The sequence below is a fragment of the Cryptomeria japonica genome, chromosome 2 (genome assembly GCF_030272615.1).
Source record: "Cryptomeria japonica chromosome 2, Sugi_1.0, whole genome shotgun sequence".
Taxonomy (NCBI): domain Eukaryota; kingdom Viridiplantae; phylum Streptophyta; class Pinopsida; order Cupressales; family Cupressaceae; genus Cryptomeria; species Cryptomeria japonica.
In genome coordinates, this window is record NC_081406.1 from 295,075,794 (window position 1) to 295,089,066 (window position 13,273).

Here is a 13,273-nt window from a genome sequence, read left to right on the forward strand (position 1 = left end):
CAGAAATATTTTCCATGCTAAGAAAGCTACTTAGATTGTGTTAAATGCAATCACCAGTAACATCAGAGAGCATGGTTTGTCTGAAGCCTTGCTTAGGGAGGAAGACAGGGTTGTCAAGGCTCTAGAGGAATGGGAGCTTAGGGAGGAAATATTCTGGAAACAGAGAGCCTGTATTGATTGGCTGCAAGAGGGTGATAAGAACACGACTTTCTTCTTCAACTCGGTGAAAGCTAGAAGACATGGAAATGCCATTCCAATTTTGGTTAATGATAGAGGTGAGCAACTCTTATCATTGCAGTAGATTTCTAGGGAGTCTTTACTTTATTTCCGGGCCCTCTTCAAGGAGGAGGCTCGGGGGGAATCGATGGAGGATAATTAAGTTCTTGATTGCATCCCTTCTTTAGTTACTAGGGATATGAATGAGCGGCTTATGGGTCCCATTTCGTTGGAGGAACTTGAGAGGATTGTTTTTCACATGAGAAAGGGAAAGGCCCTTGGTCCGGATGGGTTCCCGGTTGAATTCTTTCAAGAGTTCTGGGATATTATCAAATTGGACTTATGGGAAGTAGTTCAAGAGTCCCAAAGGAATAAGCAGATGCTTCGGGCGTTGAATGCAACTTTCATCGCACTCATCCCCAAGTGTGATGGGGCTGACCATTAGGCCAATTCCGACCCATCTCTCTCTGCAATGTGATTTACAAGATTATATCTAAGCTGATAACATATAGGTTGAAAAAGTGTCTGGGGGATGTTATCTCTGAGGAGCAGAGTGGGTTTGTGGAAGGACGCCAAATCTTGGATGGGGTGGTCATAGCTATGTAGACTATTCACTCTATGACAAATTCCAAGGAAAAAGCTATGTTCATTAAGTTGGATATGGCTAAGGCTTACGATAGAGTTCGTTAGTCCCTCCTTCAAAAGATTCTTAGGGCGTTTGGCTTTGCTGATGAATGGATCCAATGGGTAATGAGCTGTGTGACGTCTACATCTTTCTCGGTGCTAATCAATGGTGACCATACTGAGCTATTTGGTGCGTCTAGGGGTCTTCGCCAAAGGGACCCCCTATCGCCATACCTATTCACTCTTTTGGCTGAGGGCCTGGGGAGGTTTAAACATAATGTGGGTCGAGGATTTATTTAGGGATGGAGCTAGGGTAATGACTTGCAATCGCAGTCTCACTTGCAGTTTGTTGATGAAACGACCCTGATGGGTCTTGCTCGAATCAAAGAGGCCACTAATCTGAGAAAGGTTTTGGATATTTATCTTGCAGCTTCGGGCCAGATGATTAATGAGGATAAATTTTCTATCCTCTTTTTCAACACTTCTGGTCCTATTCAAAGGAGGATTGCTCTTATCCCAAGATTCCAAGTTGGCTCCTTGCCCTTGACTTATTTGGGTATTCCTATTTCTCCTGGCAACCCTCCCAAGGAATCCTGGCAGGGCATCTTGGATAAAATTTGCATGAAGTTTGATCACTAGACTAATAGATGGTTATCCTTTGCTGGGAGGGTTCAGCTGATTCAATCAGTGGTTCAGGCTCTTCCGACTTTTCAATGTATGCTTCAAGTGGCTCCTAAGTGGTTCTTGAAGGGATTGGACTCTCTGGCTAGGCAATTCTTATGGGCAGGTAGCCTCTCCTCCTCCAAATGGAGTCTTGTCAATTGGGAGTTGGTGTGTAGCCCGAAGCAGTCAGGGGGGCTTGGTCTAAGGCAGTCTATCTTATTTGGGGAGGCTCTGGTAGCTAAATTGTATTGGAGGTGGTGTGTTGAGCAAGATCGTGGCTGGGCTAGGATTTTGGCCTACAAATATATGCACAGGATCCCGATGGAGGAAATTCCAAGATATCCGCTTGAGGGTAAAGGTTCAACGATTTGGAGTACTCTTAAGAAAGGGGCCTCCCTTATTAAGGAAGTTCTCTTTTGGATTTGCAGGAGGGGGGAAGAGGTCCTATTCTGGAATGACTCTTGGGATGGTTACCCCCCGTCCTGGATCAGTTTCCCAACCTTGGGACTCTCTGCCAGAGGTTTTTGGAGGTGGGGTGGTCTAGGGTGAGTGACTTCAAGGTTGTGTATAGGTGTGGGTGGCTGGAGATGGAGTGGTGGAAGGCCCCTAATGAGTGGCTAGTTGCTAGGATGGAGGAAGAGTGTGCGGAGTTGTATGGCATTCTAGCGAATAGACACTGTAGTTCTCTCAAGGGTAGGATGGACTTGCTTGGCTCTCGAATCCTAAGGGTGTCTTTACTGTTGCCAGTGGATATTAGGTACTATTGAAATGAAGACTTGAAGGAAGAGAGGTGCCTTGGTGGAAACAGGTGTGGAATACTCTTTCTTGGCCAAAGTGTAATTGCTTCACCTGGACTTTGGCCTTGAACATATGCCTAACCTGGGACAATATCCATAAGCGAGGATTTTTTGGGCCTTCCATTTGTGCCTTGTGCGGTAATGGGGAGGAAGACTCCTCACACTTGTTTTTCAGATGCCCCTTCTCCATGCTTATATGGCACTATTGGTGGGGTGTGTGGAAGCATCCTTGTGTTCACGTGGATCCACTGGTGAAGTTTTGGAGCAACTTGGGCAGACCTCCTATCTTCTCCTCCTTCCTCTAGACTATTTGGTACATTGGGCCCATCTTCATTTTGTGGCAGATCTGGCTCGAGAGGAACAGGAGGATCTTTCGTGAGGTCAGACTGATGGTTCAATAGGTGTGGAATAGAATCATAGTTATGAACAAGGAGACAGTGGAAGCTAAATGTGAGGTGCATTTTCCTCTGAATAAAGACGAGGCGAATATTGTGAGCAGGTTGGGGCTGCAAGAATTGTCCCCTGCCTCTGCTTGTGTCAAGAGAGGTAGACGTTTTTTGAAGAAGGTTCAAAGGATTGGAAGATAGGTCCCTCCTCAGGATGAGATTATCAAAATTAATATCGATGGCTCCTCTAGGGGTAACCCAGGCCCTGCTGAGATTGGTGGTGTGGGTAGGAATTGTGTGGGGGAAGTGGTCCTCTTATTTTCAGTTCATAAAGGGTGACATTCTAATAATTTTATGGAGGGCTCCGCTATTCTCTATGCCTTGGAGTGTGCCTGGGAGTTGGGTTGTAGAAAGGTTATCTGTGAATCGGATTCACAAATTGTGGTGAACTTGGTGACAGAGCAAAAGGTGAGTGGGGTGCATTGGGAGCTGGCTGAGATTGTTCATAAGATTCTTCATATTAGCTCAGCTATGGAGCAGGTGTCTTTCATCCATATTCCACGTGAGTGGAATAGAGCAGCAGATTGTTTGGCCAAGTGGGCCTCAGAACATGGTAGTGACTGGAAAGTTGAAGGATGGGATCATCTTTCCCCGGATTATTGTCAAGACCTGCAAAAGATTCTGGTCGAGGACTTGGATGGGTATGGGATTGGCTGATTTTGGGTTGGGCTTGTGGTTCTTTTCTAGGGCCTTGGGGCCTTGAGTCTCTTTGCAATTCTTGTGTTTGATTTTCAATAAAGTTTTTACCCCCTTTTTAAATAATAATAATAATAATAATAATAATAAGAAGAAGAAGAAGTCCAATCAAGATAAAAAAAGAGGGTTATGACATAATGTGCTCTGGTTGATCTTCCATTATTATTGCATCTGTTTCTATTCCCCTAGTTTGCATATCTTCTTGAACATCGAAGGCCTCACTTGACCTCATATCATTTTGAAGAGTAGAACGATCAAGTGGCCAAATTCCAATCCTACAGAATCCACTCATGATATTCCATGGTGTTAATGTCTCCTTGAATGCTTTTGATGCAATAGTTGCCAACTCTTCACGACCGATTTCAATGTTGGGGTTGTTTTGCATCCATTTTGATCTTTGTTGTTTGAAGTAATTCTTGAAAGGGGAGAAGATGCTGACATCAAGTGGTTGTAGCTTATGGCTGGTATGAGTTGGTAGCATTACCAAGTCTATTCCCAAACGTCTTGTTTCTTCAATTGTGTTGTACACCACGTGGCTACCATGATCGTCGAAGATAAGGAGGACCCTATTAGAGGGTGAAACATAGTCGGGGATTGAAGCTGCAAAGTGTTGTAACCAATTAAGAAAAAGTTCTTTTGTCATCCATGCATGTTCTTGAACTGCCATGCATACCCCTGCCTCACAATTTGTAATGTAGTTCCTCATGTGCCTGTTTTATTTGAACAAGTAAAATCTAGGAATACTAAAACCAACTGCACAAACACAATCTAACACAGTGATCCACTCTCTACTTTTTGATATCAAGTGTGGCATACATCTCTGTCCCAATCTGGCAATCACTCTCATGCCACAATTTCTACCAGCCTGCACACCAGTCTCATCACAGTTCCAAATTTGGCTCGATCCATATTGGTGCAACTTGTAAATGTTTTCAAGGTTGTCATAGAAGGATGACACTATTGAAGGTTGCAACATTATTGCTCTATCATTGTCCACTCCTTCAATTATTCTCATCGTCAAATCTGGGTGCCTTTTTTGAAAACTTGCCCACCATGATTTTCCTGGCATACCATTAGTGAATGGGTTGGGCCTATCAACAATTATTTGGGCTATGGTTGATTGAAGCTGACTAATCACGAGACCATGTCCAATTTCAACCATGTCCTCGCAACACTGCACTATTCAAACCTCCTCCTCTTTAGACAATATGGTACATGGTCACCTCATCCTTGTTGATGTTACACCTATCAACCATGACCTCAAACTAGATGTGGGGATACCATACTTGATAGATGCCCCTCTAATTGACATTTTGTTTTCTTCAACAAAAAGTATTGCTGATTCCATGTCTTCTTTGGTCCCCTTGTACATGGGTGTACATCTAACAACAGTTTGAATAGTTGGTTGAACAACAATTTTAACAGCCGGTTGAACATTTTGGTCTTTAGCAGCACAGTTAGAATGAACAATTCCTTTGTTAGGGATTGTTGTCACTTCCTCAATATTAGTGAAGTGCACCCCACGAGTGACTCTGATTGACCTCCTTCCTCTTGATCTACCGATCTTTTTACTGGGTGGCATGATGAACAATAAACTTGGACTCACAACATATGGAATTATACAATTAACAGTTATATTTAAACCTGGATTGATAACAATATTGTCAAACTGAAATCATTGAACGTACAAACATGCATGAAGAATATAGTGGTAGATGCTACTTGGAGGCATATAGTAAAATCAAACCCATGAGGGCATACATTATTTATTTGACATAATTATACGTGTATACAACTGTATATAGGTGTATACAGAGGTATACATGTGTATACAATTGTATATAGGTGCATACAACTGTATATAGGTGTATACATGTGTATCCAAAGGTATACATATTTATACATGTGTATATAATTGTATATGCTTGTATATACATGTGTATATAGAGGTATACATGTATACATATATGTATACATGTGTATACATATATGTATACATGTGTATACATATATGTATTATGGAAATAGAACCCATGAGGGCAATACAATATTTTTTTCATAGTAAAATTGAACCCATGAAAGCATATAGTAATTATTTCACGATAAAATCAAACCCACGAGGGTATTCACTAATTATTTCACAGTAAAATCGAATCCACAAGGGCATACATGTGTATATAGGATTATACATGTATATCCATTTGCATATTGAAATAACACCTAATTATAAGTGTCTATGTGCATGGGCCTGTTAGACATGTTAACATTAAAGCTAGGAGTGCGAGGCGACTTGATATATCCACCCTCGACCATGTACAAGTCTACATTGTCATGCATAACCAAGTGCCATTGAACCCTAAAAACATCTCCTCTCCAGTTTTGGGTATCCTATATATAGGCGTGTACAAATTATTAGTGTATACAGATGCATACACGATGCATACACGTGTATACATGTATATACACATGTATAATTGTATATACAAATGCACAAATGTGTATACAGATAATGCGATGACAGTAAAATCAAACCCACGAGGGCATATAGTAATTATTTCACCTATAGTAAAATCAAATCCATGAGGACATACAATATTAATTTCACAGAGTTATACATGTGTATACAATTGCTTATAAATGTATACAAGGTATACATGTGTATGTGTATACAAATGTATACATGTGTATAGAGATATGTATTATGAAATCAAAAAAATATGGAAATGAAAGATATTATTTCAATGAAAGAGTCCATGACATACAACTAATAATTTTACTAAAAACCCCACATGCAGATGTCAAAGATGCAACTCTAATATGATTAAAAAAGAAAACAATTGTTTTATATCAAGGTTAACATTCATGATAAGACACAAGTGATACAGAATAATCTCTGACATGATTAAAAAAAATGAATTAGACTGTTGTGTATATATTTGGACTCATTGATAATATTTACACAGAGTGTAAGTGTACCAACCTGAAAAAATTCTTTTCCAGAATCGAATGTGCTTTATTGCTTTCTTAAGTGCTAAATGTTGCAGATGATATTAAGAGAAAATAGGAAAAAATTCGTAATGAAAATGACCTTTCACAATCTCCTTTTATAAAATCATTGGAATGTAGAGAATGAATGCATTCAATTGGAATAGTTGATTTTTAAATTTGAAAATATGTGGGAAACAATCAGTCACTTCATTTGGAAGTTATGTCTGATTTCTATGATTTATCATGAATCCAATTTTATATTTTATTTTAAATTGTTTTTATTTGTTTATTGGGGAGCCTTACACCACTTGTTGCAACTGCATGTATGAATATCAGATGGAGTTAATGCATACAGATATCAAATGAAATTTAGGAGATTGTGCAGTTGTAAGACTACTAAATTAATGGATGCTTGTATCATGTCATGTCAGGCACGGTAGCTGTGCATATGCAAATGTAAATGCATACAAGTTGACTTTTAAACCAATTGCTTTGGGGGTTAATAGTTCTTTTTCATTTATTAAAAATACGAATATGATAACGATAGCTTTCCTACTGCATAAAAGAGTCTCCGGACAGCCTGAAACTTTTCCGACCTGATGATATTTTTGTTTGGCCTAAAAACCCCAAGATATTATGTAAAAGTGAGAAATGGTAGTTCGCAGGGGATGCAAATTTCCCAAATTACAAATATTAAATTTTATTTGGAGTTTCTAGTGTAGATTGAGATTCATAAACGTCAGCACTACCCCTTTAGTCGCTAAATCTCTCTCGCATATACCATACACACATAACCAGCAATTCAGATTATTCCATCGTCATTTCCACCTATTTACAGTAGCCTTAGACATATGTATCTTCGCAGACAGGCCTGATCGCAATAATTAGCTATCGATATCTTATCATAGAAAAGATGATGACTGCAATACACTTAAGAAATACAGGCATGGGTTCGGTCGTTCCATCGCCTAAATATGTGAGAAACAATGCCATGCCAAGGTTAAATATACTGGCAATGGCGAGAAAGAGAATTCAAACAAGGCAGGTACAGTCTAAGGCCAAAAGGGACAATGGGAAGCAGCCGAGGGAGGAAAATGAGAAATGGAGTTGCGTGAGTGGGTGTGGAGCATGCTGTAAATTGGCTAAAGGCCCCTCTTTTGCACCCCCTGAAGATATCTTTATGGATGTTGATGATATAGTCGTAAGTTTTCGTACTACCCGTTGGTGTACCTCTCATGTGTATTTTATTTGAATGGATATCAGCCGACCAATCAGATTGAATGCACCATCATGCACGGAATACTTTTTAGTTGACAAAACCTAGTTGGAGGTTTTTCACTTCTGTGAAATCTATAAGGTTACCAAGTTCACTCTCACCGGTCAACTATATAAGGCCATGTCAGAAATCCCTGGGATTTTCATAGGTGAATTTCAACTTCAATTATGATGACATCTTCCTCTAGAAAACCATATAGTCTTGGCTTAGAAGATACCGCTCAAGTTTTCTACTTGTCTGGTGCTTGCGTCCGCAACTGGCCCTAACTAAACATTGTGAACGAGCCAACAATCATAAAAAGGCAGCCAAAATTTACTCCTATAACTCGCATAAACTAGATACATGTACGGCACTATGAAGCTTATAACACTTTTATAGCTTGGAAGCCGCTGCGGATTGTGCCAACATGGCCAAAGCTCACCTGTTTGATGGAAATGGTAAGCAGGTAGAATGAACGACTGGCCAATAGTTGCCCAAAGTACACAACGAAGGCACAAGGCAATGTTAAACTAGGAATTTTGAAAATTTCTTTGTTTTAATCATAAGCAGAAGGATAACAAGTCCTGTGCATCACTCCAAAATGTATGGAATCTAATGAACGTATGCCACCCAACCAACAATATTCAGCATATTTGTAGAGACCTTTTGCAATACAATCTAGCTCTTTGTAAGCTTAGCCCGGCCAATGACTACCCTGCTTTGCCTTAAGTAGCAATCCCAACTTTATACTTGAACACTCGATAGCTGGTTTTCAAGGTACTAAAATGCTTTTAAGCTAACAAAGTGGGTTTTAGCTTCCTCACAGGTGTGGGAACAGAAAGATCACATCCGTGCCGCAGATCTATAACTGAAACTTAAAGATTCTATGATGTTTCAACTTCCATCTGCTTGTATTCTAATTCACTGCTTCCAGAATGCATCCACTTGCCAGTCTTGCACGTCTATCGCACTACATCATATGACATAATCGACAAAAGATGTTTATCATTATACACTTATCAGGCTTCAAATTGCTTCTTCACTTAACCACCTTCCAAGACAAGAACCAAATTCTACATGGTCTCTTCAAGCTTAAACAACACCCAATTGACCCTGTGCATTGCATCGTTCTGTGGGAATTCACACATCATGTCCAAAAGGTAAGAGCCTGCATCAGCTTGTGTGCATACGTGGCAGCATAGTTGAACTACTCGCGACTCGGCTCAACTCGCCAAGCCCCTGAGAAAAAAACTCGGCGAAAACTCGGGAAAAACTCGGAAAAACTCGGCGAAAAACTCGGCAACGTAAAAACACGCTTAATTTTAATAAAAAATGCATTTTTTTTGCAAAATTTAATGAGAAGATGCATCCAATGAGTCAATAAATGATAACACAAAAGAAACAAGCTGATTCTAGATATATTTGATTGCAAAGTGTCTACAAAATCGCATCCTCATGAGAAATGCTGATGGCTGGAAGCAAAATAGTAAATAGTTTTTGTAAAACCAAAAGTAAATACAACTTCCTCTCCCCAGCTCTAGCTAAAACTACTTTCAAACTTTCATCATATTTGAAATTTCATCATTCATACTCATAGTTTCAAACTTTCAACTCAAAGTTGGGGTCAAGGGGCATCGCCGAAGGATCCTGAAATTTGACTGAAATTTGACTAAGTCTGGAAAATTGAAGAATCCTCCAAAAACTAGATTTTGCATTATAACTTCTGGAGGTCCGAAACCACTCTCAAACATCCTGACAGTATATATGGAATATAACTTAAAGTAACTTATACTTAAATGTTATATTCCATATATGAATCCTGACGGACAGACCAAAAAACTCGGCGATTACTTGAGGGCATAGTGGGCTCTCAGGGTGGCCCTTCCAAGTGAGTTTACCCCTTCTCAGCCCAAAACCATATAGAAAAACAAAAAATGCATGTATTTTTGGCCCTTTTTTGCTGTTATGCTAACCCAGGCGAGTTTTTCTTTAAAACTCGCCGAGTTTTGGACAAAAACTCGCCAAAAACTCGGCGAGTTTTTGGCAAAAAATCGGCGAGTTTTCCTGGCGAGTAGAAGTCATTACTACTCGCCAGGTCCAAAAACTCGGCGAGTTTTTGTCACTCGCCGAGTTTTCGGCGAGTGTGCCATCTATGCGTGGCAGTGATGTCTCAATCTCCGGTCTTCTCATTACAATGGTAGATTCCTTAGGTTCCCAATCCTAGATGCACCAAATCACAAAACAAAATACTCAATGCACATATAAAAAATAAAAAAAATGTTTTTGGGTGATGCAAGATTAGTCGACCCCTAAGGTGCTCTTGCATCAAACACTTTGGTGAAAAGTTTGTGAGAATGGCTTTTGCAGAAGAGAGTTTCAGCCACCCAAGTTGGCTTACTTAAACAGTGATCCACAAATCCTCTTCTCTCCCCTTATCCATCTGGTGAATGAGATATTCCTTATGCTCGCTCTATCAGGTCTTCTTGCCAATGTATTCGTCAAGAATCTGTGCTATTTGATCTTGCTGCATTACAAGTATCTGTTTCTTCCGATCAATCTTGTCTCACGGTTGTAATTCTTCAGTTGCCCAAGAAATGAGTAAAGTTTAGACACATTGAATATTGGGGAGATACCCAATTTTCTCAACAACTCAATTTCATCATACACATTTTCAAAGAATCTATGCAAAATCTTGCATGGCCAATTTTTTTGTGTGTTTTGAATTTCTTAAATGTTACCTTGGGAAGCTTTCTTTCCTTACGTGTCCCAAGACCAGCTCTCCCTTTGAGTAAGTCTTCTCTCCTCTATATGTTAGTGTTAGAATTTATCTCTTGTCAAGACAACACAAAATGAAATACTGTGTAAGGTGAAAACCTTTATTTTGATTAGAGGGGATGGCTCCCTTATATGTATATATATATATACCCCTTGAATTCTAAACAATCATTTTTTCAAGCTGCAATACAAAGAAATTTAAAACAAACGCTCATCTTTTTGGCTCACGTGCAAGGGCACAAAGCTTATCAACACTTATACACAGGATGAAAGATTTTTGAGTTTTTTAATCTTAAAGCAAACGACATAAACCATCAACACACGTGCACTCTTTCTAGCTAAAAGCTGATTTTCAGGGTCAGGTGCAACCGTGTATACATAGATGGCACACTTAGTGAGTACTCACTGAGTTCTTCTGTTGGCAAGTTACTCGCCAAAAACTCAGTCAGTCAGAAAAGACTCAGCTGACATTGTTTTTTATACACACAATATTTTTTTATTTTAGCCTAATTTGCAGAATAAAATGTATAGATTATATTGATTTATGTTGATTTAAACTAATGTATGTTGATTTATATAAATTTGAGGTTCAAGTCAAGCTATTTTTTTTGTATTTAAAAATTAAAATGTTGTATTTTCACTTCGTACTTTTAGGCTAACTGTTAGATACAATGGTAAATAGAGAGGCCTTTGGATCTAGATTGGCCCAATCAATGCACATTATAGGCACTTGTCCAGCAGGAGTTAGAGACCTTGCTTGGAAATATGGCATAGAAGGACCTACACATGGGATAATCATTTGCATTAGATGCCAGAAGCTACTTCATGGAGGCATAAAATTGACCATCTTGCAGGCACTACTTGTCATGATGCCAAGCCTTGTGACAACACCACAGAAGAGATCAAACGTGAGATGAATGCACACCTAGCATTGGCAGAAGACAAAAAATTATAAAGGGTAAAAACAAAGACAGCCATAGCAACATCCATAGCTAGTGCCATTTTTCATTGTCCTCAAGTACAAATAGATGAAGAAACAACATTTGAAGGCATAGGTCCCTTCATGGTCCATGCATATGAAAGACATAGACATCCTCACATTTGCATCATTTCACAGCCTTGAACTTAACCTTTTAAACCTCCTCCCATCATGATCACACAACTAGCCTCCATCCTAGCTCGAAACAAGGTGAAAATAGGGAGTTCAAAGGATTTCGCTCTGGACCCTTTAGAAGGGTCAGGAGCGAAATTCATTATTAAGTCTCAATTCTATCATTTCCTTGCTCCAAATCACTTCTCAAGGTGAGTATATATTAATCTTCTCTCCACCAATGCCTTATGAATCAAGGTCTTGATCTTGAACATGAGCAAATTAGAAGTTTTTAGGAATTTTGCTCTAGACCCTTTGGAAGGATCAGGAGCGAAATTCTTCCTTAGGCTCATTTTACATTTCCTTTTCTCTCCAATCACCTCGAAATTGTCTTATCAAACCTCCTCTTACCATGATCAAGTCAACTTGCTCTCAAAACAAGGTTGCCTTAGGACTTATGTGAGATTGAGAATCTAGCTAAGGATTTTGCTCTGGACCCTTTGAGAGGGTCAGGAGCGAAATTTGCATTTTAGGTCCATTTTCATCACCTCATTGCCTTAAATCACCTTTCAAAGGCAAGTACACATCAATGCTTTCCCAACCATGCCTTAGAAATCAAGATCTTGGTCACAACAAGGAGCAAATAGGGGTTATAGGAAATTTCGCTCTGGACCCTTTGGAAGGGTCGCATTTAAGCTCATTTCACACTTCCTTTCTCCTTTCTTTGCCTTGAATTTAACTTCTCAGACCTCCTTCTATCACCATCAAGCAACTTGCTCTCAAAGTGGTGTTCATTTCAAGGTTTTAGTGAGGAAATAAGGTCTCTCAAGAATTTCGCTCTGGACCCTTTGGAAGGGTCAAGAGCGAAATTGATGTTTTAGGCTCAATTTTCCATCATTGACTTCATTTTCAACTTTTCCTCATTAAAAAAAGTGATTTGCCTTCAAGAATGCTTAGGAATGGGTTAGTTCATAGGTCTGAGAAAGGTAGAATGTCTTATGAAGAAATTCGCTCTGGACCCTTTGGAAGGGTTAGGAGCGAAATTTTTCTTCTAGGCTTAATTCACCTCCTCTTTCACTTGGCTTTGTCTTAAACTCGATCTTTGATCCATTTCCTTCCATATTCTTGCAAATTTGCCCAACCATTCAATGATTTTGGTGAAGATTAGGTTCTTTGGGAAATTTCGCTCTGGACCCTTTGGAAGGGTCAGGAGCGAAATTTGTATTTTAGCTCAAATTTCATCATTTCATTGTCTCAAATCACTTTCCAAGGACAAGTATGCATCAATCCTTTTATCCATGCCATAGGAACAAAAATCTTAGTTTCAAACATGGGGCAAAATAGAGATTTTAGGAATTTCGCTCTGGACCCTTTGGAAGGGTCAGGAGCGAAATTTGCAAAATTTGCATCCTTGGCTTAAATTCATCACTGCCTTGACCTCAATTCACTTCATAAGGCAAGAATGTATCCATCCTCCTTCAACCATGTCCTAGGAACAAAACTTTGACTTGAGCAAGGAGGATATTTGTGTCATTTAGGAGAGTTCGCTCTAGACCCTTTGGAAGGGTTAGGAGGGAAATTGCTCCTTTTGGCTCAAATTCCTTCTCCAATATGATTGCAACTCATTCCAATGGCAAGGATTAGTCATTCTTCATTCAATTGAGTCCTGGGAGCAAAAAGCTATAGCCCAAGTTAGGACCAAGGGAGATTCTTAGTAGAATTT

At 39.5% G+C, this 13,273-nt stretch overlaps 1 protein-coding gene across 1 annotated transcript in view; it reads left to right on the top strand.

The window, feature by feature from the left end:
- The first annotated feature begins 7,030 nt into the window (after positions 1-7,030).
- LOC131032592 (uncharacterized) overlaps positions 7,031-13,273 on the top strand; it is a 124,573-nt gene continuing 118,330 nt past the window's right edge. The window contains exon 1 of the mRNA XM_057963610.2: positions 7,031-7,631. Coding sequence (XP_057819593.2) covers positions 7,344-7,631 — 288 coding nt within the window. The 5' untranslated portion in view covers positions 7,031-7,343. The remainder of the gene's footprint in view (positions 7,632-13,273) is intronic.